Below are 23917 nucleotides of genomic sequence, written 5' to 3' on the forward strand. Positions count from 1 at the left end.
GCTGTTCTGCGAAGGCCTCAGAGGTTTGCTGGAGAACATTAGTGAACTATGGAGACCCTAAGAACAGGTGGGGCCGTGGAGATGTTTGAAGCGGGGTTAGGTTATAGAACAACAAGCTCAGCTTTAAGCATCTCGCAGAGTTCTGTTCAAGCCATCATCCAACAGACAGGGCCATCCACTTCCACATAAGACCGGGGGAGGGGAGGGTTAATCGGTGAAGCAGCCAGTCGGTGCTCGCTGTCTCTGGAGGAGCTGCAGAGGTCCACAGCTCAGGTGGGACAATCTGTCAGCAGGACAACTATTAACCAATCACTCCTCCTTGTGCAATGTGAGCTGATAATAAATGGCGTGCGTCAAATACGCCGACACTATGTGCTGTGATCCGTGTATCAGTTAGCCGCAGAGACCTCCGGTAGGTGCTACATCCAGGGGCGCCACCATGTCCTGGCCACCCCACTCGCCAGTGTAAATTGTAGTACCATCAGTTTAGCATTTCATCCCATTATGCACAGCCAGCAAGGCAGCCGCTCTTCCTGAGCTTCTATTGATTTTTTAGTTGTATCTGCCAGTATCTACTTTCCTCTAGTAACTGTTTTGTTTTCCAAAAAATAATAATAAATGTACATCTTATTCTAAATATAATCACAGAATAAAGAGGAATGGTTGTTCAACTCAAAATGTTAACTGTACTGTTATTGGTCAATGCACATTAGATCATTGGGAACATAAAAAATTCAGAAAACCATTAAAAAATTTAGTAGGCGTTTACTTAAGTCTTTCTGATAGTTTTGTACATGCAGCTTTACTACGACAGTAGGATAAAATCCTGAAATTACAGCTTTTAGTTTCAGTGCCACCCCAAGAGTTTAAGTGGCTCCATCTGCCCCCCCTCCCCCCCGAAACATCTCTAGCAGTGGCGGCTGCCCATAGGGGGCGCTCAGGCGTTGCCCTTCCTATACGTGGAGGGGAAAAGTCAAAATATATATAGATTTTAAAAGTATTATTGTAAGTTTTTACTTAATAGTATGTGGCTACATGTAATATGAATTATTAAAACAATTCTACTACTTGACTCTACCAATTGACTCTCATTTATCAGTGCATTTCCACCGACAGAACGTATCATTTCTCTTGTGGGGCTATCACTCAAAGCGCCCCACAAGTGTAGCGAAATAACCAATCGTGTAATGTTGCTAGGGAAAATGTATAAATATTTGGCCAATCAGCATCGCCAAAATGAATGGCTTTGGGGCTACTGGAATCTTTGCCCCTGCTACACAGTGATAGGGGTATGGCAAGCCGGTTTAACATAAAGTAATGTAGCTAGCAGTCAGTCAGGCAGTGACGTAGAGATTACGGCGACGACAGAGAGAGAGACACACATTTTGTCATGTGGTGAGTGAGTTTGAATGTTGGGCTATTTGTTTTGAAGAGAGTGAAAGGATTTTGGAAGGTGCTGTGAACATTGTATCATGTACATAATTTTGTCAGTTGATGATTTTTTTTTCATATTTTGAAATTCTGTTCTGTTGTGAAACCCATTGTGTCATTTTGAAACTGTTTGGCTGAAGATTATAGCAGTACAGTATGGTGTATGCCTACTTTGGTGACAAATAGTGAATTTGAGTGTTGTATTTAACACTGTTCCTTTCCAAAATAATACCTAAAATAGCTGTGAATGGTTGAATATATCTGTAAGCTGCTGATTTTGAAAAGGGAATTAAATTCTTATTGTGGAATCGTAGCAATTTTCCGACTTAATTTGAATACATGTACTGGGTTAGGCAGGGAAATCTATTGGTCAGCCCCACCAAGAGTTTTTTCCACCAGCCGCCACTGGCTACATCAACACCCTCCATCCGCAAAGCAGCTGCGGATGGAGTCGGCCGATAGGAGGCTGTGAATGTGAGACATAATTAAAGCAGTAACGTGGAAGAAACCCAAAAAAGGGGGGTCACGGGGGGTAATCTCCTGCCCCCGGACCTCATGTCTCCTGGTTACGCACCTGCGCATTGGATCTGAACAGCCCAGACTCAAACAAAAGCGTTTATTGCTCAACGCCAAAGGCTAAAAGACAGACATGGGGAGACACATCGCGACTCTAGCGTGGACTTCCCACCCTGCTCTGCGCCTCCCACTCCTCCTATTGCTATAACAACCACTGGCAGGGTGGCGCAGCGGCTCCTGCGCCGGCCGCCATCCTCCTCCGACCTTCCAGCTCTCAGCATCGCCGCTCCGCACTGACTGGTCCCCGCCCCGGCAGCAGCAGGAAGAGGCGGAGGAGGAGGAGGAGGAGGAGGAGGAGGGGAAGAGCCTGCATGTGTTTCCCCGTTCGGTGATGCGATCAGCGGGGAGGCTGTGGCTCAGGATCCGCTACGTCAGACAGATTAGTCTAATAACCTCTTGGGGTAGGAGGACATACCTCCCCACCACCTCCTCCTCCTCCTCCTCCTCCTCCACCCCTCGGGCTTGCATGGGTGAGACAGACAGCGCTGACAGGTAGCCAGAAAGCCTGGAGACAACCAAAAAAAAAAAAAAGTGCAGCACTTTTTTTTTCTTCTTTTTTTTTCTTCCTTCCTCTGCTTGGCTGGGGTGAGACTGAGCGCGGTGATCCTCCAGCGGCGTCTCCTTCATCTCCTCCTCCGCCGCCGTCCCTCCTTTTTTTTTTTTTTTTCTTTCTCCTCCTTTCCCCACCAGCCCCGGTGCGACATGGCGAAAGAAAACGGCGAGTCCAGCGACGGCTCGTGGAAAAAGCACGTCGAGGACATCAAGAACATCTTCGACTTCAAGGAAGTCCTCGGAACGTGAGTAGCCGGGAGGCTGCAGCCGCGGCAGGCGGCGAGCACAAAGTTTGCGGGCAGGAAATAATAATAAAAAAAAAAAAACCCAAACAAACACAAATTAAAAAAAAAGCCTGTTTTTTTTTTGCGCGGAAGTCGCTGCTCCGCCTGACAGACAGCTGTTGAATATGGCTAAACTTCTGCTGCGTTTTAAAGGCAGCCAGCTGCTCGTTTCTCATTCAGGAGACCTGACCGTGAAGGCGTCATCGCCTCCCCGTCGTGCCTCTCTGTGTGTGTTTTTTCTTTCATCCAGGAAACACACACAAAAAAAAAAATCAAACAAAACTGCAGCAGCTTGTTGTTGCGGCTCAACTCAAGCCCGAATGAGTCTTTTGGAGCTGGCAGCCATTTACTTAACTGTGCTCAGCTTTTGCAGAGCGGCGCCGATTTGCATACACAAAGTAGCGAATTGGAAAGCCAGATGCATGCAGCATCTGCAGCTCCTTCGGTGCCCTGCCTCTCCTCTCCAGGGAGACAGGGCTGTCCTCCTCCATGGGCTCCTCGTCCTCCTCACTGACTCGTTTTAGCCACATTCCAACCACAGATTTCAATAGTTTTTTTTTTTTTTTAATTGGGGAAAAATACATGCAATATGTCTGTTTTCAGCCCCTTCACTCCGATACCCGTGAATAAAACCCAGGATCTTCGAAAGTCTCTGTGAGGGGCCCCCAGAGGTTTGTTAGAGCAGGGGTCTCGAGATGATTTGATGCTGATGTGCTAAAAAGATTTAGTATTTCCTGCACTTTTTTAAAATAAATATATGCCTTTATTCTTGTGATTTTTGCTACTTTATTCTCGTAATATTGTGACTTTTCTCTCACAATTTCCAAAAGAAAAAGGAACCCTTACCCCCTCCCCTCAGGAAAGGGGGGGTCACCAGTTTCTGGCGCTGCTATTTTGCGGGTTGCAGGTTGAAAAATTGCAAAGCCTCTGTGTTAGAGAGCATTAGTGGACAGACAGCATCACAAAGACCAAGGGAAAAACACACCAGACACGTCGGGGGGAAAAGTTTCAGAAAAGCTTAATGGACATCTCTCTCTCTCTCAGTCTAGTATCTGAAAAACAAAAAGCGTATCGCCCAGAGTAAGTAAGCCAAGACAGAGTAGGCCGTGTTAGGATGTGAAGGCGAGGGCATTGGTGGTGGAAGCAGACAAGAGGCCCGTGGTGAGCTGTGGAGGAGCTGCAGCGATCCGCAGCTCAGGTTGGAAAGTTGGCGTTAGTCGTGGGAAGACGAAAGGCCGTGTTGTGTTAGCAAGTCAGAGGAGAAGTGATGTCTGCAGTTGGAAGGGACACAACAGACACGTGGAAGAAGGTACAGATCAGAGTAACGAGTAACCCCCCCTCACCCCCCCCCACAAAGCGTGAGCGTCGCCTCAACCGCCTCCTCCCCCATGGCGAAGCACGGAGGCGGCAGCGTCATCCTGCGGGGATGCTGCGCAGAAACGTGGAAGTACTTCAGAGCCGATGGGCGAATAGATGGAGCCGCAGCATTTGTGTATTAGGATGCTTCTTAACACATCTTAGTTTTTCTTACTCTGTCCAATAAAATCTGCCAAAGTTTGTGGTTGTTGGCGCGACCAGATGTGAGTAGTTTTCTGAGGAAGGCGCAGTTAAACAGTTCTGGGAACCGAGGCCCCCTTAAGATCGTTTTTTTTTTTAGTCTCTCTAAGCGCAGAGCAGTCAAATTCCAGAGTTTATTTTTGTCTGCAGTGAACGCAGTCTGTTTTTTATCCTTTTTTTTTTTAAATTGGTACTGTAACAGAGAGCCTTTGAGAGCCCCTCTGTAAGCAGGAAACATGACAGACGCCTAACCCACTCGGTCCGGTGATGCTTTTAGGGGCTAACAGACATTTTATGCTGTATTCCCTTATTTCTGTGACCCATTTCGTCCCTTAAGACGCGTCCGTCCGGCCTTGGCCGAGAAGGATATCTCATGTTTGGGACTTGGCGCTGAGGAAGAGGGCTCCCTGAGGGAATTGGCCTGTTCCCTTTCATTTTCTTGGCACTAAAACTGGTGTAAACAAAGAAAAAGAAAAAAAAAAGGCCCTCTGTCCGTACGGCTGGGTTTGCTTCAACAAATGAGAAAACATATTTCTCATTTGTGTTCTTAGACACGCAGGGTTTTTCTGTCCTCCTCTGGCCTGTTCTAAGCGACGTCGCTGACGCTTGCGCGCTGCGGCTCCGTTTCACAGGGAGCAGCAGCAGCAGCAGCCGCATCACACGGCCGCCATCCAGGCGGCTGATTCACCAGGCAGACTCGGCGCTCCAGCTGTGTAGTGCTGTGCACTAGAGCGGCCAGGTTGAAAGAAAACGCCCACAGACACCAGGGTCACATCTTTGCGTCTGGCTCCAGCGCAGGGCCCGGTTCTTAATCAGAGGGAGGCTTGTCGCCTCACGGCGGGGGGTTCGCAGCAGGACCCCTGGGCCAGAAAAGCCCAGCAGGTCTGCAGCTTTGCCTGAGGATTAAAAATGGAGGAGGAAGGACTGCTGGTCAAAGGTGGGGACAGATTATCCTCCTCTTCCTCCTCCTCCTCCTCCTCGCCTTGCTCCACCTGTCAGCTTAGGTTGTGGTAAATTTGTGGGGCAAAGCAGGGTCGGCATTATGTTACTGCCGCGATCTTTGTCAACGTGGAACACTGGAAGAGGAGTCCGATCCTGATCAGCAGCAGCCGTGAAGCCAGGGCACTGATCTAGATATCGACGGCCGTTTGAACAGGAAGCCGGCGGCTCCTCTTCTCTCCCGCGCGCGTGCCCTGGTGCTGTAGAGCTAATGAGATCTCCGCCACTGAGTCTCGGCGCCCTGTCTTTCCTCGGGGCTAATTCCAGCCTCTTAAGCCGCTGATGCTCTGAGGAAACGAGTTAAGCAAACCGACTGCGAGCACGTTCAGAGATCCCAGCGGGCAAAGTGTGTTGTTGAGGGCGAAGCTCCAGGCGCGGTCGCCTCTCTCACGCTTTGGAGCCTTTTTGGAGATCGTTGCTCGAGGTATCGATTGGAACCTGGAGGTTTTGTCTTTCGCGATCGGCTCCTCTGAGTCAGAAAATGCAAGCCAACAGAGATATGATGTGGAGAAAAAGAATTGATTTAAAAGAAAGAAACACTGTAGTTGTTCAGCAGTTCAGCAGTTTAACAGTAGATTGAGTAAAAATATAAAAAAAAATTACTTTAAATCCTCAATTTTCAAAGCATGGCATATGAAACATCCCTGTGGAGGGTGTGAATGGACGCATGGTCAGTGCGACGCCTCTCATGGCAGACGGCTCTGTTTCATCTGTAAAATGAGGGAAAGCTGACCGAATGACGAGGCTGCAGCAGAACCAGCGCTCCAGAGTTTCTGTCGCTGTGAACTGAGAGGGAAGCCTTGTTTATGCAAACCGAGACGACTCTGTCCTCCAAGGTGAAAAGGTCCCCGTGTTGGCTGTATTTCCAGCCCGCGCCATGCTTCACCCACCACCGTGCTTCACTGTGTGGAGGGGAAAAGGCAATCTGTCACCAACATCTACACGTTATTTTCCTTCAACCTTGGAGGACATGCCAGTACCTGGAGAAATAGACAAAACAAAAAGGGAAAAAAAACAGGACACTATGTCGGCTGGTTTCTGGTCAGCTGATGCAGCATTGCATTAGTTATTTCTGCTCAGCGCTCCGCTCCTTTGTTCGCCGAGGTGTTTTCTGTATTACAGAGAAGTGAAGACTTTGCTTAGTCAGGGCAGTGGGTCCTGCAGACCCCTGCTTCAGACTACTGCCACAGCTGCTGAAGTCTAGAGTCGGGTGTGATCAGCCGTTCCCATCGGGGAATAAATGACCCCAATGCTTACTGTTTAAGCATCGGGATTTAACTTCATGTAATATATAGAGTTAGTGTTTTTAAATCAATGTAAATACAAGTGTGATTTAAAAAGAAGGAGCAATTGAATAAATGCAGCTCATTGGAGGGTTGTGCTATTTTTTTTTTAAAAGGCTTGAGGGCCCCATGTTGGTGACCCCTGATCTAGACATTTATTCTATTACACAGAGCTAATCTTTCAGGGTGCATTATGTTGCTGTACTTCAGAAACAGAAATGTCCCCAGAGCCTGGCACCCTCCCCTGAATTAAACTATTCGATTCCTTAATGACAAAACATGCCGATGCTATAATTGGTAAAGGGAGCATTCAGTACGCTCAGCCACAGTAAAAAAAAAAAAAGTTCCCTTTATTAACATCATGATGGTTTGAAAATCTCTTTTCTTTCCCATGAAACTCCTCGCCACATTCTTCGCTAACCCAACTGGACATTGGGGCGTTTAACGCGGTGAATCCTGACAACAGGAAGTATTCACCGGTCTGTTGTGATCTCAGCAGCCGAACGCCTGATCCAATGAGAAGTTCCCTCTTTAAGGCTTGATTTGCTCTTCCGCAAACAGAAATCTGCCCTCTTCCCTCTCGGCTGCCGTTTCCTGATGAAATGAGGAACTGGGAAAAATGCGTGTGAGAAAACACGATTCGCGGTCTTCCTCTAACCTGCTCTTGCTTTCGTGGGCCACCGGTTGTTCAGATTTCCATATCGCTTGGCAACTGCTTACTGCAGCTTAGGATTTCTGGTTGATTGGCCAAGGTTGTACACACCCGAGCTTTGAAATCGAGGTTCGCTGGAGGCCGATAGAAGAAGGGGGAGCAAACGTGTCGCTGAATCGGCTACGTCTCTTGCTCTCCTGAAACCTTGACCTGTGACGCACAAAGTTTTGCATGTGACTGATTTCAGTTCAGGAGCTCCATTCATTTCCATGCAGTGAACTCAGCATTTAGACTCGTTGCTATCCAATGCCCCTTATTGAATGTGAATTTAGTCATTTTTTAGTCATTCTTGGCTCCAACAAGTGTTTTTTTTTAATGAAGGAATACTTTTACATTTTAGTAGTTAGATACTGCTGTTGTGACCAACTAACGATTGAACTAAAACAGAAAGGGTTCTTGTTTTTCTCATAGCTATCCAATAGGATAAAGATGGAGAGGGAAGGGGAGGAGCTGAGATAATCCGTCAGTGATCCTTTTGCAGAACTGCTATTAGCAGGTAATTCAAGCTAGAAAACTGTTGGTTACCTGAATAAAGTATTATAGCTCATATTAAAGGTCAGCATCTGTCTCCAAAGTTCAAGTCCAGTTCATCCTCTGCTAAAGATCTGGAAAACATAAAAATAACTAAATAAATTCATCCTTTATTGCAGTTGCATAATCCTACATTAAGATAAAAAATTAAAACAGCGGTGTTGCATTAGGTAATCATTTCCAATAACCTAAATTTGAAGCATTTTTCAACATATATTCCTTTTTTAAGTTGATCTGACTGTCTTTGGAACGTTTCTTTTGGTAATTTATAACTTCTTGTTCTCTGGCGACAGCAACTCTTTAAAATGGGAAAGATGAGAGTACGGCGACCGATCAGTCAAGTACAAAAAAAAAATCATAATTGTGTTCATTAAACACACCAAAACTCGGGCTCACTCCGTTTTCGGTTCATAAACACAACAACCAACGGTGTGCAGTTCGACGCTCATGTTTGAGTTCAGTAAAAATCCGATAAATGAGTGGAGATACTCTTGGAATGACTGAATTTTATGTCTTATTCAAAACTGTTGCCTCCATCAAAGGACAGATCTCTCTTTTTTTTTTGTTTTATGCTTAATAAACCTGGAAAAAATATCTCAATTGATCAAAACTGGAATCAGTAGATTAGATCGCACAGAAATCTGGAAGTATTGGTCGGAAAAAGGTCTGACTGCATCCACAGGCAGATAAACTATGAAATGTTTTAAACAAATGAAATGGGGTTCGATAGGACGGGACAAAAAAAGTAAATTTTCTTGCCACCAGATATAGGGAGGAAGATGGAAATAGAAAATCTTCAAATAAAACGTGAAAGCATCTTTTGGATGTTCTTCTACATTTTTACTACGAGTACCAATAATAGTGATATAGATTCACAGAAGAAATGGAGGCTTCTGGTGTTTCATACGCGAGGCTGAAGTTCTCCAGCCGCTGAGCTGTATGCGGTGTGTCTGACAGGAAAGCTGTTTTCCGCCAGCTCCCGGCTGAACATGCCATAAACGTAGTCAAATCAGCGACGATCCCCTCCGGCAACTCATCAGACAAGGAAAAAAAAAAAAAGAAAGCCGGTGAGTCTGTCACGTCGGAGCAGTCAGTCGTTATTCCTCCACGACAAAGCCGTCCACGTGTGACGAGGCCTTGAACGCGGTGAATGCAGCAGCTAGGCAACAAAGATGTACCGAGTCTTTTGAAGACCAAGCACCGCCGCCATTGTCCTCCAGCTGCACCGGCTGCAGAAAAGACACGGAGCGTTTTGATTTTCTGGAGCTTCTGCTGATCCTCTGGCCACAGCGGAGGTCAGGCTCACGCCGCTGCGCCATACCGCGGCGCCATACCGCGGCGCAGGAGGCGGCTAACATTTTCACTAAAATAATTCACCTTCTGCCTAATGAGCCGTTCTGAGGCCTCAGAAGGGGATTATCTGATCTCCGAGGGAACGTTTGTCAGATCTTTTTGTTCTTCTTTAAAGGTTTGCGTGCAGCGTTGGCTCTCATCAACCTTGTTCTCTGTGTGCGTGAATAACGGCTGGCCTGCTGAGACCGATTCCAGCCGGTTCTGTGGTTTTAGTCCAACAGGAAGAAATGTACACTGTGCACCCACATTATTGTTGCTTTTACTGGAACGTCACCATTGCACCATTCAACACCCTTATGGCATAAAACCCACCGTAAGGCCCTTTGTATTAGGGGTGGGCGATAAATCGATTTAATCGATTAATTCGAATTTACAATTCATTAAGATTTCATTTTTGGAAAATCTGGATTTTATTTTGCCAATACACTCATTGGGTTTCCATGAAGATAACAGCATATGATGCTGAATATATGTTTAGGCAAAATTATTGTCAAAATATTGTTAAGCAGAAACTTTTTTTTACCATAATACGAGGTACTTTATTTACTTATTTACTTTTTTTTTAACTTAGTTTGATGTTCACAAGTGCAGTGAAGCCTGTTCTTAGCTCAATGTGTAATACCACTAGCAGCAAATGTTTTGTTATATTTTCATTGTTTATAATGGCACGGCTGCCATCTTGTTTTACAACCCTGTTTTACAGCTTGTTTTTAATTGCACTTTGAATTCAGGTCAACTCCCTGACAAAATGCTTGACATTAAAAGCAAGGTTTTAAAATAATTTATTTAGTTTCTTTTTATGAAACAAAAAGGAGGAAAAAAATCGATTAATCGGATTTGGTATGATAAAATCTGAGATTTATTTTTTAATCCATATCGCCCAGCCCTACTTTGTATAACCTCTGATTTTGTTACTGAGCCTCAAAACGATGCTGGCCAAAAACAGCTGTTTGTTGATGCATTTACAGAGCAAGATGAAAGCGGTAGTTGCTAGTTCAGTTGGACACATCAAACAAAAACGTCAGGTTTTCCAGTATTTGTTTTCCTGTTAATCACATTTAGAGCTGATTAAGGGACAACTGGCAATCAAGTGAGATTGGTGAAAATCTAGCCTCAGGTCCTGCTTGCATAACGGTAATGGCGTTCAAATGCATGTTATTGTTGTATCAGTTGTGTTGATTGAACTTAGTTGTTGCTGTTCGTGGTCAGTCTGTGGTACCAGGCAGGGATCGTGGTTTAGTGAGGTTACTTCAGGTTTAACCGTGGCTTTTCAGGGTTGAAGTCCACTTCTCAGAAAGCTGCACCAGGAGGGTGAATTATGCTGGAAAAACAAATTTGTTGTAACTGATTATATTTGGCGTAAGAAGAAATACCACCTACTGGTCCGTTTTCTTGGAAAATGAGTAACATCATTTTTGCTGCAAAAGCCCGTTGATGCCTTCCCTCTCCTATATGAAACATCATGTTCCTTATTTAAGAAGAAATAGAATAGAAATATTATTTGTTTGGCTTAAAAAAAAAAAAAAAGTTATGGCGTCTTCACCAAATATCATTTGTGGATATCTTATAAAATCCATTTTCCAAGACATTTGGACTCTAGCGTGCTTTAAAGCTCTCTAAGGAACCCGAAAACGTAAAAGCTTGTTTTTGGTCTTTAATGTTTACATTTCATGAGAAAAAAAGAGCTTTACTTAAAGGAGCAACAGGTGAAATTTCATTATTTTAGAGAGAAAGAACTAAAAAATTGTTTTGTGCAGAGCTAAAGGTATCTTTTTAGATGGACTATTGTGTTGTTCTCCAATCTCTTGTTTACATAGCCAGTCCGGCCAAGCGTGCACGTATGTGTACGTGAACCACTGCCTCTCAGGGCTTAGCCCCTCCCTGCCTATAAAATACTATCGCCAGGCACACAATGGTGGAGAGCATGCCCATCGGATCAAAACCTTCTCTTGCTAACAGCATTATAAAGTTATGAGAGGCGTGGCTTGATACACGTCTTGTTTTGGTCTACAGACAGTGCTCAACCTCCACCTTTTTGCTCCTTTAAATATAAAACCAATGTAAAACACGATCACTTGTTATTTAATTTAAAAAGTGGCCATTATTCCCGTTGCTGCTAAAATACCCATTGATTATTATATTAAAAAAAAAAAAAATCTAATTTATTTATTTATTTTGATTGAGATGCAGAAGTAAGCTGAAATTTAGATGAACACCTGCAACTTGTAGTAGCAGTATTCAAATCCCTTAATGTGTAACTCACACACAAATCAACCTTTTTTTTATTTTTGCACATAAACCTTATAAACTGGGCCTAAGGGAGCTTCTTAAATGTTAATGTTAAGCCCTCTTGGGGTTGAACGATGGCTATTGCAGTTGAATTTTCCTAATTTTTTCAAACAGAACCAAAAACATCTCAGTCAGACACGCCCCCATCCAGCAGCGTTGCCAAGTCTGTTTGTTATAAGCGGCCTTGGGCTTGTTCTTCTCTAAAGTCACTTGCAAATGTTGTGAGTTGCGGGTTGTGTTTCATGTTCTTGTTTTCGAACATAAAGTTGCTTAACTGGGCTTGGCTTTTCTTCCAGTAGAGAAACTTCCTGTCCTGGTATATGCTGCCTGCCCAATAAGAGCTATTAGGTGACCTGATTGTGCTTCTGCAGCGATATACTGCAAAAACGGAACCAAAAATAAGTACAATTTTCTTAAAATGAGTGTACCTGTCCTTGATTTGAGCAGGTAAATAAGATGATCTGCCAATAGAATAAGATTTTTGCACTTAAAATTGGAACAACTCAACTCCATCGTCTCATTTTAAGTGCAGGATTTCTAATTATCTTATTTTAGGGGTCAAAATACTCGTTCCATTGGCAGATAATATAATTTACCTGCTCAAATGAAGGACAAAAACACACATTTTAAGAACATTTTACTTATTTTTAGGTCAGTTTTTGCAGTGTATACAGATAGTGTCAGCTTTTCGAGTCCACACCCCCCTCCCCACACACACACTTTGCTCCGCCCCTCAGGGGCTCTTGCCATCGCCCATTTTGGTGACCCTTTTTCAAAATTTGTCTGCCGGCGGGGCTACGCTTCTACATCGGGGTGAGTTACACATAAACATTAACCAGTAGAAGAGAGATGGTTGACTGGATTTTAGCCTTCAGAAAACGATCAAATAGCTGAATTTTATTTAATTTTTATTGTCTGGCCATCTGACTGGCAGTGCACAGCAACAGGTAGGGGAGGGGATATGAAGTAACAGTCTGATGATACCAGCACTTTTTATTGCTTACCTTTAAAACCGTAACTCGTAACGGTGTTGGAGGTAAGCCACAAATGATCCGTTTTTAATCTGATGTCTTAAGATCCTCCTGACTTGACCTGCTGTAACTTTTGCCTTTTTGCTTGTAAATGTTGACATTCTTTAGATCGTACCTTCACTCCTGACAAACGTTTGGTAACCGGTCATCTGGTGGCAGCATCGCCCTCATTTCCATTCACTTCCTTATAGCTGAAGAGGGAAAACGTGGATTAAGTCACCGCCGCTCACACTTTACTGTTGCCGAGCATTCTGGGTCACCCAGAATTGGATCAGTACAGAAAGGCGAAAGGAAGGACATGAGCAGCGCTCCCTGTGTAGCTGTCTGTTGTGGGAGCCTTATAAATTTTTTTTTTTTTTTTTACCACTTTTGTGCTTCCTCCCATGTTGTGTCTCCATCTCACAGTGAAAACTTCCACAGCAAAGAGCGACGTGGTCAGCGCCCCTCTGAGCGTTTAGGGAAGGTGCTTTTACTAACGAGAGACTAATTGGACATCACACCTTCTTACTGTCTGCTTGCAAGTTTAGGCTGCATAGGATAAAATGAACGACTCTGGTCACCTGCGTTTTTGTTTCTGGCACATTTCTACTTCATTACGTGAATCAGGTTCTGATGAATAACGCTGTTCTTATAGCAGACAGACGCTTCAGGGTCATGGAAGCCGTGTATAGTTTGCAACCACAGATTTGTGGCTGTTGTGATTCTGCTACCATTTTGGCTTTGACACTTTAGCAGCTTTTTTTTTCTCCACAGACATAAAGAACAATATAGCTTGAGGACTGAAGGAAAGATCATAAAGGAGCTAGAGACTGTTTGGGCCTCTCTGGTCTACCTGTAGCTTTAAGACACAGCTTTGTGGTCAAACTGTAGAACTTGGGCAACTTGAGCTATATTCAAGTCAAAATTAAAGGCTAAATTCACTATAGTTGGACCCAAATGTCATACTTGTTGCCATACCAAACATCTTACTATTGTCGTTTAAAAATATTACTGAGAGTTTATGAGGTGGCAGTATAAGTCATAAATGCTCATAAAGGTGACACCACTAAGGTGTGGTGACAGCATCTAACCCACATCCTCCCTGCTAGGTGTGGTCACTGGTATTTTGTTTATTTCAGGGCTTACAAAGCGTTGTTTTACTTTCTTTAAATAGAGAGTTTCACGACTACACGGTCAACGTTTATCTGGTAAAGTATTTTTAAACCCGAGATGATGAAGAGGGTCAAAATGAGGTTCGGAATGGTGCTCCTCGCAAAAGTATCCATACCCCATGTGGTGTTGTTTTGTTAGGGGCACAGGATGTGAACAAAGGGGCTCTGGTCTGATGAGAGCAAAGTTGAACTTTACACAAAAAAAACAGAATGTGTAAATGTCAGATTTAACACACGGGCTCGACGGTGGTGGTGTCATGCTGTGCGACGCTTTGGTTCAGAGGCTGCAAGCGACTGCAGACTGATCGGGAGGTTCACCTTCCAGCAGGACAGCATCACAGTGCAGCCAGAGCTGCAATGAAAGGTGTCAGAACGTCCTAGTCAAAGCCCAGACCTAGAGCCGACTGAGAGTCTGCGGCTCGCCGTCAGACTCGACTGACGCTGTGCTGCTTTGCAAAGCCGAGTGGCCATAACCTCAGTGTCTAGATGGGCAAAGCTGATAGAGACGCACCAAAATGACTTGCAGCTTAAGTTACAGGGAAAGGTGGTTTTGCAAAGAGCTGCCTGCGCGGGCGGGGTGGGCGCGTTGTTGTTGTGAGCAGGCAAAACGTAAAAATGGAAAGAGACGAAGCGGTGTACATACTTTTGCGCGGTATGTATGAAAAAAAAATCAGGCCTGTTAAAAGGTTCTGTGTAGGGTATTGATGCAATATCAGGCAACTTGCTGCAAAAAGTGCTTCATCATTAAATAAAATCTGTGATGAGACTGAAGAACTGCGCTTCTGACTGCTGTGGATCGTTCGGGTTTGGGTCACACTGATGGTGTTGTTGCAAGGTGACTCTGACCAGGCCCCCACCCCCCCCCTCCCCGGCCGGTAGCTTCACCTTCATTACCGACTCTCGACTTTTCCATCATGTTGCATAACCGGCGGCCGTGATGCATCTTACACAAGATGATTCAGTGTGATTACTCAGCAGCAACATAATACCCTCACCGGCTTTGAGCATCCAGGAGCCGGCCTCCGTTATTCAACCCCGAGCTCCTGCGCCGTTGGCTCCACCCTGTGTCTCTCCGCGTTTTGCAGTCGTAGGCAGGTGGGGCGGTGAAAAGTTTTCTAGGCTGTAGGCTCGCTCTGCATCTGCAGCAACAGCCGCCGGTTTCGCACAGCAGAGAGAGAGAGAGAGCAGCCCACTTTCGCATTAGTCAGCCGGTTTTTGGCCCGGCTGCCTGCACATTGTGTGACTGCAGACTGTCACACTCTGCTCATGGGGACAACCAGAGCTGTGAGCGCAGAGCACCGCAAGGAAGTCTGAATTCATTTGTAATGCAAAACGGGTTGAGATAAGATTTAAATCGGAGATCTCTCAGATGTCCGGCCCTGAGCTCCTTGATATGCACCGCCAACGGTTAGTGTCAGCTGAATGAATAATTGCCTTGTAGTGATTATTGATGCAAATTGACTTAATCACCAGCAACCCAAACGCGGTTCAGGCTGTTTAACCGGATACATCACCAAAAAAGCAGCTGGTTGGATGATGTACCTGAAAACTGGTGACTGGGGTGGATGCTTGCACTGCAAAAATGGATCTAAAAACAAGTAAAATGTTCTTAAAGTTAGTCTATTTGTCCTCGATTTGAGCCAGTAAATAAGACTATTTGCCAATGGAATGAGTATTTGTACCCCTAAAATAAGATAATTAGACATCCTGCACTAGAAATAAGATGATGGAGATGAATTGTTCCTATTTTAAGTGGAAAAATTTTATTCCATTGGCAAATAGTCTTATTTACCTGCTCAAGTCAAGGACAAATAAAGTAATTTCAAGAAAATTTTACTTATTTTTAGATCTGTTTTTGCAGTGTGTGCAGACTCAAGAGAATTGCCACATGCATGTGTCTGGCACACACGGGAGAAGCTCTTTTCTGTGAATTACGGCTTCATAGATTGCATGCGTTCGGAGCTTGCAGCCTAGTTTGTCGGGGCTCTGACGAACGGAGGGAGGTAGCGGCCTTGTGTCAAGCTGTCGTTCACAGGAAGTGATGTATTTGCCTGTCAGTGCGGTGAACTGGCTGGGGGTACACAATGTAGCTCACAGCACACTTTCTCGTTGAGATCACAGGTTTCCTGTGGTTTTCATCAGCGCGTCTCTCCTCCTGCAGAGACGGCTCTGAAGAGAAAAAGGCGCGCACCCTCCGGAGCGCATGACGCCGGAGGAGGAGGAGGTGGAGGTGGTGCTTCCCCCCCAACGTCCACGCCAGCTGTGGAGATCCGTGGCGTGCGTTAGGGAACGGCGGCCATTGTCCCCCCACGGCCACAGCTGCAGTGGGAAGATAGCGCTCTGACAGGCCGACGAGCAGCGCGCCGACTCGCTCCCCTTTTCTCCCACGTCATGTGTCAGAATGAGGTCACGCTCCCAGCTCCGCCCGTTTTGTTTGCGGTGATCGTGTTCCGCCTCATCACACCTGAAGCCACCTGAAGCCGTGTTTATGCGCGGCTTGTTTGTGCGCCGCGGCTCAGACCGACCCCCCCCCCCCTCCCCCCCTTTGTTTGATGGAGGATTGAGGGATTAGTGTCGCTGTGGAGCGACTGACTGTGGCGCTGAGTTCAGATCCTGTTGGGAGGAAACGATTACACTCCCAGCACATAATCGATGCGCTAAAGAAAATAGTTTCCTAAGTGTTTTTTTTTTTTTTACTTTTATACGAAAAAATCTGAAACGTTTGACATGCATTTGTGTTAAACCTCCTCCATTACTCTGTTAGAGCTCAGTAAAGTAAGCGACAGTCTTCAGCGCTCACCTGATTGGCGGAGTGTGTAATTTAACCTCGGTATAAATACCTGGAGCATAATGTTCCCACAGTGAAACATGGAGATGGCAGCGTCATCCTGTGGGATGTTTTAATTAAATACTCTGAGGTTTGTTAGAGAATATTAGCAGACAAACAGCATCACCTAGACCAGGGGTTCCCAAAGCGGGGGGTCAGGACCCCCGCGGGATCGTGAGATGTCATGACATCTCTGAAAACGTTTTGCACTTTTGCAATTAAGCAATTATCTTGATAAACTCAGTAGATATTTCAGGTTAACACAGGTGCATTCTTGCCTGTTATTGATCATAATAGTGTTACAGGAAGTGTGTATCAAACTTTAATCACATGGTTAAGACATTTCTGAGCCTCTATTCTTGAAGATTGCTGACTTTGCAGACTATCAGAGAATGCCAGATAATACCATGCTTTTAATATAGCAAAACTATTCATGGAAAATCATCTTTTCTTGAATATTTACAACTTTTCAACATCAGCAGACATCCAAGTCTTTTCTTGCAAATATGTGAAATTAATCCCAATGTTTCTAAGTCTCTCAAAGGAAGTGTACGGCTCCGTGGCCAACGCATTTTTCTTTCCGTACTCTACAATGGCCCCTGCCTGATACTTTTCTTTTTTTTAATCCATATGTGAATATAGTCCAACACAAACACACATACACAAAAGGTTTTTAGGGATTGCAGGCTATAAAGGTTGGCAACCCCTGACGTAGACCAAGGAAAAGAGAGGACGGGTCGTGTATAGAGTTATAGGAGGGTTTGGTGTTAAACAGCATCTCACCTCATAAAGCACTCCATCATCTGAAATACCTGAACACAAGTGCAAACGTACCAAGACACGGCCGTCCACCTAAACTGGCAGGTCAGACAAGGAGGGCGTCATGTGGGGAAGCAGCCAAGAGGCAACTCTGGAGGAGCTGCAAAGATCCCCAGCTCAGGTGGGAGAGTCTGTTGACTGGTCAGCTCCTCTTAGGCATTCACTGTACAAATCTGGCCTTTCTAAAAGAGCCATTGTTGGAAAAACGACTCTTAAGTTTGCAACGAGCCATATAGGCGGCACAGAAAACATGTGAAAGAAGTTGTTGCAGTCAGATGGGACAAAAATAGAACCTTATGATATTAAAAAGCTGGGCGTGTGGGGAAAAAAACCTAACACATGGTTTGGTTGGTGGTAGCATCTTGCTTTGAGCGGTATTTTCTTCAACAGAGAGAGGGAAAAATGTAAATCTCTGGAGGTCCAAAGCTAGTAGACACATACTTTAAAAGAGTTGCATTGTTTTCGTTCTACTTTACAATTGCATTATGCTCCACTTGGTGTTGCTCATCTTAAATACCTCAAAAATACACTGCAGTTTGTGGTTATGATGTAACCTAATGTGGGGAAACCCAAGCAGATTTAGGGCAAATGCAGATTAAAAAAACTGAACTTCTAAACAGGAAGGAAGTCTTGACAATGTGTTTTATTAGTAGCGTTTTGTGTATTGTTGCCAAGCTAAAGGAGTGTTAAAGCCCATAAGGGCTAACAATGATGGGGAATGGCTTTTACCTCAGATCTGAGGAAAGATGGCATCAATGTTTTGGGTAAACAGTGGAATGCTCTTTTCTTTCTCTGGGCAGTAAAAAGCTGAGTCTTCTCCAGTTTTACCGTACAGATTATCAAACATCACGGCCAACACCTTCTCACAATGCTGCCGTTTCTCCTCAGGTGAAAGCAGACATGATGTTAAAGAAAAAGCATGAGTCATCGCATCAGGTCAGCTTCTGTTGCTCAGATGTCCTGCTGTGAGGCTCACTTCCCCCCGGAGTTGCTTTTAGCGGTGAACGGGGGTTGGTGGGTTCAGTTTCATGGCTGCTGGAATATGGAAAATGATCCTAATCACAGTTACCTTTGCCAGTACTGCAACAGTGATTATTTAGCACAGGCAATCCTTAATTCTGTGCAGTTATAGCACCCGAAGAACCAAATAGGGATATACTTGCAAAGTGGAATGTTGCTATATAGTTTTTCTGTTGCAGTCCATATAATTTTTAAATTCATTATTTTTTTTCTGCATGAGTATTGTAATCTAAGTTAGATTAAATGTGCAGGTCCTTAACAAAGAATAGCCAAAGCAAAAGTCAGCTGTCAGTGGGGTGAATGCTATGGCCGATTAAACTATATTTGCTTTGCTGATTAATTAGTGTTTAAATCAACTGTTTGGGATTGAAGTTGCTGTTTTAGTAGACTTTAGTTAGACTTTGTTGTCTGTTGAATGACCTTGATCAGTATTTTAGTATGAAAGCTGAGAACTGCGGTCCCCGTGATAAACAGGCTTCCTGTGGTTTTGTGGAAATACCAAGAAAAGTATCAGGACAAAAACAAAAGTTATGTCATATTAATATAAGCGTCTTCTCTCTATAGGGTGGTCACTAGCCCTTCATTCAGTTTAATCGTTCATTATTGACATATTTTAGAGTAGTTCACCTGGATTGTGCCTCTAAAGAGCTGCAGATCTAGATGGACTCTGGTGTTGCATATAAATGTCTTACATAAACAACACAATCGATACTAAACTGGTTGCGCAAGTTTTGTCCCTCATTCTGAAAAATGGACTAAGGCAACCTCTATTTTTTTGTTTTTGTTTTTTTTTTTGCAGCATAATCACTTTGTGAGTTTAAAATCTAGGCATTTATTATCTAGAGATTCATCGCCGTGAGTCAGCCAGAGATCAGAGCTCACCAGGCTTTTTCCCATGGTGAGCTCTGATTGGTGAGCGCAAGGTCACATGCTGAAAAACCTCCTACCGTTTTTCAACCAAGAGCGTTAGCCATCGTTGGTGTATTACCTTAGAGAGCTTTCACTGTGCAAGACACGACAGGCCTCCCACTGCACACTGTGTGGACGTGTGGATAAGGGACAGACGGCACGTTCGGGGCGCAACAGATGACATTTTTGGTGTTCTGTGTTGTCCAGGACATCATTGATGTCAAGAACCCAAGTGGTTAGGTGGGAGAACTGGACAGAAATGAATGAAAGAGCCAAAAAAAACTCAAAACACTGTCCACAGTGTTGTTGCTCATCAAACAAAGATGCAGTAAAAAGCTGAGTCTTCTCCAGTTTTGCCCAGAAAAGTCTAACTTGCGTCAAACTAACAGGAGCCAAAGTATATGAACATTAGATTGGGTTTAAAAACATTTTTACATTGAAACATTTCCGATATTTTCTTGTAAAAAAAACCCCAGAAAAACAAACAAAACCAAAATAAGCTAGAGTTAATTGAAGATAAGTGCGGCGCTTTAGGTCGTTTCAGCTTTAGTCCCGGTGATCGTTACCCAAAGACTTGCAGCTTTTCAGCTCTTTTCAGGATGCTGACACGAAGCCAATCTCAACATACGCAGAGGAGGGAAAAAAAAAAAAAAAAAAAAAGCGTGTGCCACGAGGAGAAGAAAGTAACCACTGTGTCTGCTTTGCAAGACTTATTATCTCTGTGGTATCATAGCAACAGATAGATTGCTTGAGCAAATATTCCCTTAATTCTGTATTTGCTTTGTTTTTAAACACGCCCGTGCGCGTGGAGGCAGATGGCAGGAGAAGACGAGCTATCTGCCCTGCTAAATGGCTGTTTTTTAGGGGGTTTAAAAGTGTTTGCTGTGCGTTTTTGGCCGCGCCGTGGGCGTTTGACCACAGTCATGGACTTTCCCGGGTCTCAGTAAATATCCCCAATATGCTGTTTGTGTACTCTAGCCCGTCTGCCTCTGAGTGCCCTCTCTCTGCTCACTGACGATGTGTCAATATTGTCTGAGCTCGTGTGGCAGGACTGACGCGCCTCTCTCTCTCTCTCTCTCTCTCTCTCTCCCTCTCTGTCTCCTGCAGCGGTGCGTTTTCTGAGGTGGTGATGGCTCGGGAGAAGGCCACCGGAAAGATGGTGGCGATCAAGTGCATCCCCAAGAAGGCGCTCAAGGGGAAGGAGACGAGCATCGAGAACGAGATCGCCGTGCTCAGAAAGTATGCACCGACTGAGACGTTGAGGGAAGGGGACTTTAGAAAAGGGTCGCCCACTTAGCTTTATGCTCAGGGGAAGCTGTTGCTCTCTCTCTCTCTCTCTCTCTCTCTCTCTCTCTCTCTGTCTCTCTCTCTGCCAGTTTATTTAGTCTCACTTTATTTAGAGGTCATTGACCGGCTTAAGTGTCTGGCCTGTCGAGTCCCGGCTATCGACTGTTTTTGGGGGATTTCAGAGTGTAAGCACATGCACACCTGCAGAGGGGGCTTTGATAAGGCTGCGCTGACATCAGGTGACACATCCTCCTCCAGGGCCTGATGTATGAATACTCAGAGAAGCTCAGCTATCAGTCATTTTAAAAGTGAGCATTGCAGTGCTTGGCTGTAGTTGCTTGGTTACAGTCTCTCTCTCTTTCTCTCCCTCACAGTCCTCAAACTGCAACCTCGTTTTCAGTCCCAACTTGGAAATGAGCAAAGTTGTGAAGGTTGTTTGGTCCTCTGAGGCTCTTACCTCCTCCTCCTTCTCTACTTACACTTTTTTAAACATTCACCCTTTTCAAGACCCTTTGTCAACTTTATTCTACACTGCCTGTGCTTTGTACTTCTCTGCCTGGGCACATGCTCTCAGGGCCTTGATTTTTCACATGCTCAGAGTTTTGCTGCTTGACATGTGCATTTTTTATTAACCCTCTGGAAGGTTTGGACAAACGTCCAGTGATTTCACGTTGTAGACCAATATAAAGTAGTGCATAGCTGTGAAGTGGAAGGAAATTATAAATTGCCTATAAAAGTTCTAAATGTTGTCCTGCGCGTTTTTTTAAATTTAGCACTGTTTAGCTCACTGCAGGCCCAACATCTGTAGCAAATATCCCTGTTGCTCACGTTGAATGTTGTTCAAGTTGTCGGTATAAAGTAACACTTTTCACATTTTGTAACTTTTTTAACAAATGATACACTTACATGTAAAGCATATTTTGGTGGCTGAATGCTTAAAGGGGGGGGGGGGGGGGAATCAGCTTATGTTTCTAAAAATAGTTTGCACCATAAAACATGGCTAGTGCCCCTGTTTCTTGCCTTCAGGCAAAAAGCTGTCAGTACTTGATCGTTTTAGTACGTAACATAAAAGTATATGACATTTGACATTTTAAAAGTCTTAAGCCCCCCCTGAACATGAGAAAACCATCGTTGTTCGATGCTGTAGCCCACGTATTCCCTAGTTACTGGGGGAAAATAGGGAGTACCAATGTGGCGGCTGGTGGCTTCACAGCGACTTGTACTACCGACGGCCAATCAGCAATCCACTGAATAAATAGAGATCAGTGGTGTGACGTCATTCCTGGGCTCAGAGCTCAAATTTCCAGGACAAATCAAATGCAGCGTTTATCGCACTCCACAAATCTTTGTGGACGAGTGGAAAGAAGAAGGTCAGGAAACCCCCTCATTGCAGTTTGCCACAGTCCATATAGAGAACAGAGCAAATCTGAAAGACAATGCTCTGGTCAAATCGGAGCAAATTTTAACCCTTTAACCTACATGCAGAAGGCTTTGAGTGGTCCTGAACCTACCATCCTCTCAGTGTAACATGTTGGTGGCAGCATCATGCCGTGTGAGTTTAAATCTAGGAAGAAAAGCTGTGTGACACGTGAGATTTGAGCAGAAGTTCACCTTCTAGCAGAACGTGCACCCAGAACCGCAACAGAATGGTTTAAATGGAGGCGCGCGTGTGTTAGAATGGTCCAGTCAAAGTCCTGGCCTAAATTTAACTGAGAATCTGTCACAAGTCTTGAGAGTTGTTTTCCATAGACGTCTCTATTCACTCTGACTGAACTATCTTTTGCTTATTTCCATGGGGACGTGCGTTAAGTATAAACAAATACTGAACACTGTAACATTGAAAGCCTTCGCTAATTTGCAATGCACAGCCCCCACATAGACGTGTAACAACATTTTGAGGCATTTTGCAAATAAGACTGCACAATTTCAGCCTCTAGATCTGCAAAGCGGGAATAGATGTACTGTGCTACCGAAGGCTTTGAAGTTTATTTGCAGCAGAAGTGGTTTAAAAGGTCTCACTCAGGCAGGATGGATAAAAACTTTCTCAGTTTTTATTTGTGTAAACAAGTAAAAGAAAAATGTGTAATTTTCCTTCCGCTTCACAGTCATGCACCTCTATGTATTGGTATATCCCATAAGATCTGTACGATAAAATACATGAGAGTTTGTGTCTGTAGTGTGACGAAATGCAAATAAGTTCAATGCCCTTGCAGAGCGCTGTATTTGACAGGCACCGATGCGCAGCCTTATCCTAACAAAGAAGTGTAAAAGAAACAAAAGACAGACGTGCTTCCAGTCGGCAGGGTGTCGTTTCAACTGAAGGCTTGATGGAGGCTGCTGCTGCTGCTGCTGCTGCAAAGTGAATTTTCTCTTCTCTCCCTCCAGGATAAAACATGAGAATATTGTGGCTCTGGAGGACATCTACGAGAGCTCGAATCACCTGTACCTCATAATGCAGCTGTAAGTACATCAGCCCACCATGCTGTTAGTTTGGGTCAGCGCTCGGCCTCCCATTTGGCCCCTCGTTTCGATAATGTGTTGTGTGCCGTGCCCGAGTGAGCGTCTGTAATGCCCTTGAGGCATCTTTACTCAATCAAAGGCATGTATGTGCCTTCGATTAAAAAAAAAGTATTTATTATAACTGCAGCATCTGCAGTATAGTTGTTGTTGTTTTTTTTACATTTATTGGGAAATTTTAAGTGGACCTGTTTTAGTTGACTTTAACTAAAAGCATATCGCCAGCCTGTCTCACACTCCAAACCAGCGCCCTACTAATTGAACCATCCAGATACATTTCTGTGTGTAGATAATGTATAACTGCAGGACAATCCATGTGTATTTTTCATGCTACAAAAAAAAAAATCTATATTTTGAGTACGACTTAAACCCCTTTCCTCGTCTGCCTCTGCAACATTCAACGAGCGCTGCATGTTCTCTGGGTTACAAACTCAGAGCCAGACACGCTCTGTGGAGTTCTGATTATAAATTGCAATTCTTGCCACACAGCTGACATTTTCCTTCTGGCAACAAACTGAATTTTGTCTCTGATATCAAAGAAGTACCTGGCTGTCAGAGCACATCCTGTACAACTTAATTTAGATCAGAATGCCCGCTTCCGTCCTTGAGTAAAAGTGTCATCGCATCATATTTACCATTATTGTTTCACGCTATCACTCACAAATAAAAAAAAAATAGAGTATTGTTCACACATTGATTTATTATTTTCTTAATTCAGGCTGTATCCCAGGTCCAGCTGCCTTTAAACATCCTGTGGTGCAGCCGCTTATCAAGAAGAAATATTTAGAG

General features: G+C 44.4%; 1 protein-coding gene across 1 annotated transcript in view; it reads left to right on the plus strand.

The window, feature by feature from the left end:
* Positions 1–2155: 2155 nt before the first annotated feature.
* camk1db (calcium/calmodulin-dependent protein kinase 1Db) overlaps positions 2156–23917 on the plus strand; it is a 49632-nt gene continuing 27870 nt past the window's right edge. The window contains exons 1-3 of the mRNA XM_012880413.3: positions 2156–2804; positions 20432–20563; positions 22997–23071. Of these exons, the coding sequence (XP_012735867.1) occupies positions 2710–2804; positions 20432–20563; positions 22997–23071 (302 nt within the window). The 5' untranslated portion in view covers positions 2156–2709. The remainder of the gene's footprint in view (positions 2805–20431; positions 20564–22996; positions 23072–23917) is intronic.

Source organism: Fundulus heteroclitus, chromosome 2 (genome assembly GCF_011125445.2).
Source record: "Fundulus heteroclitus isolate FHET01 chromosome 2, MU-UCD_Fhet_4.1, whole genome shotgun sequence".
Classification (NCBI taxonomy): Eukaryota; Metazoa; Chordata; class Actinopteri; order Cyprinodontiformes; family Fundulidae; genus Fundulus; species Fundulus heteroclitus.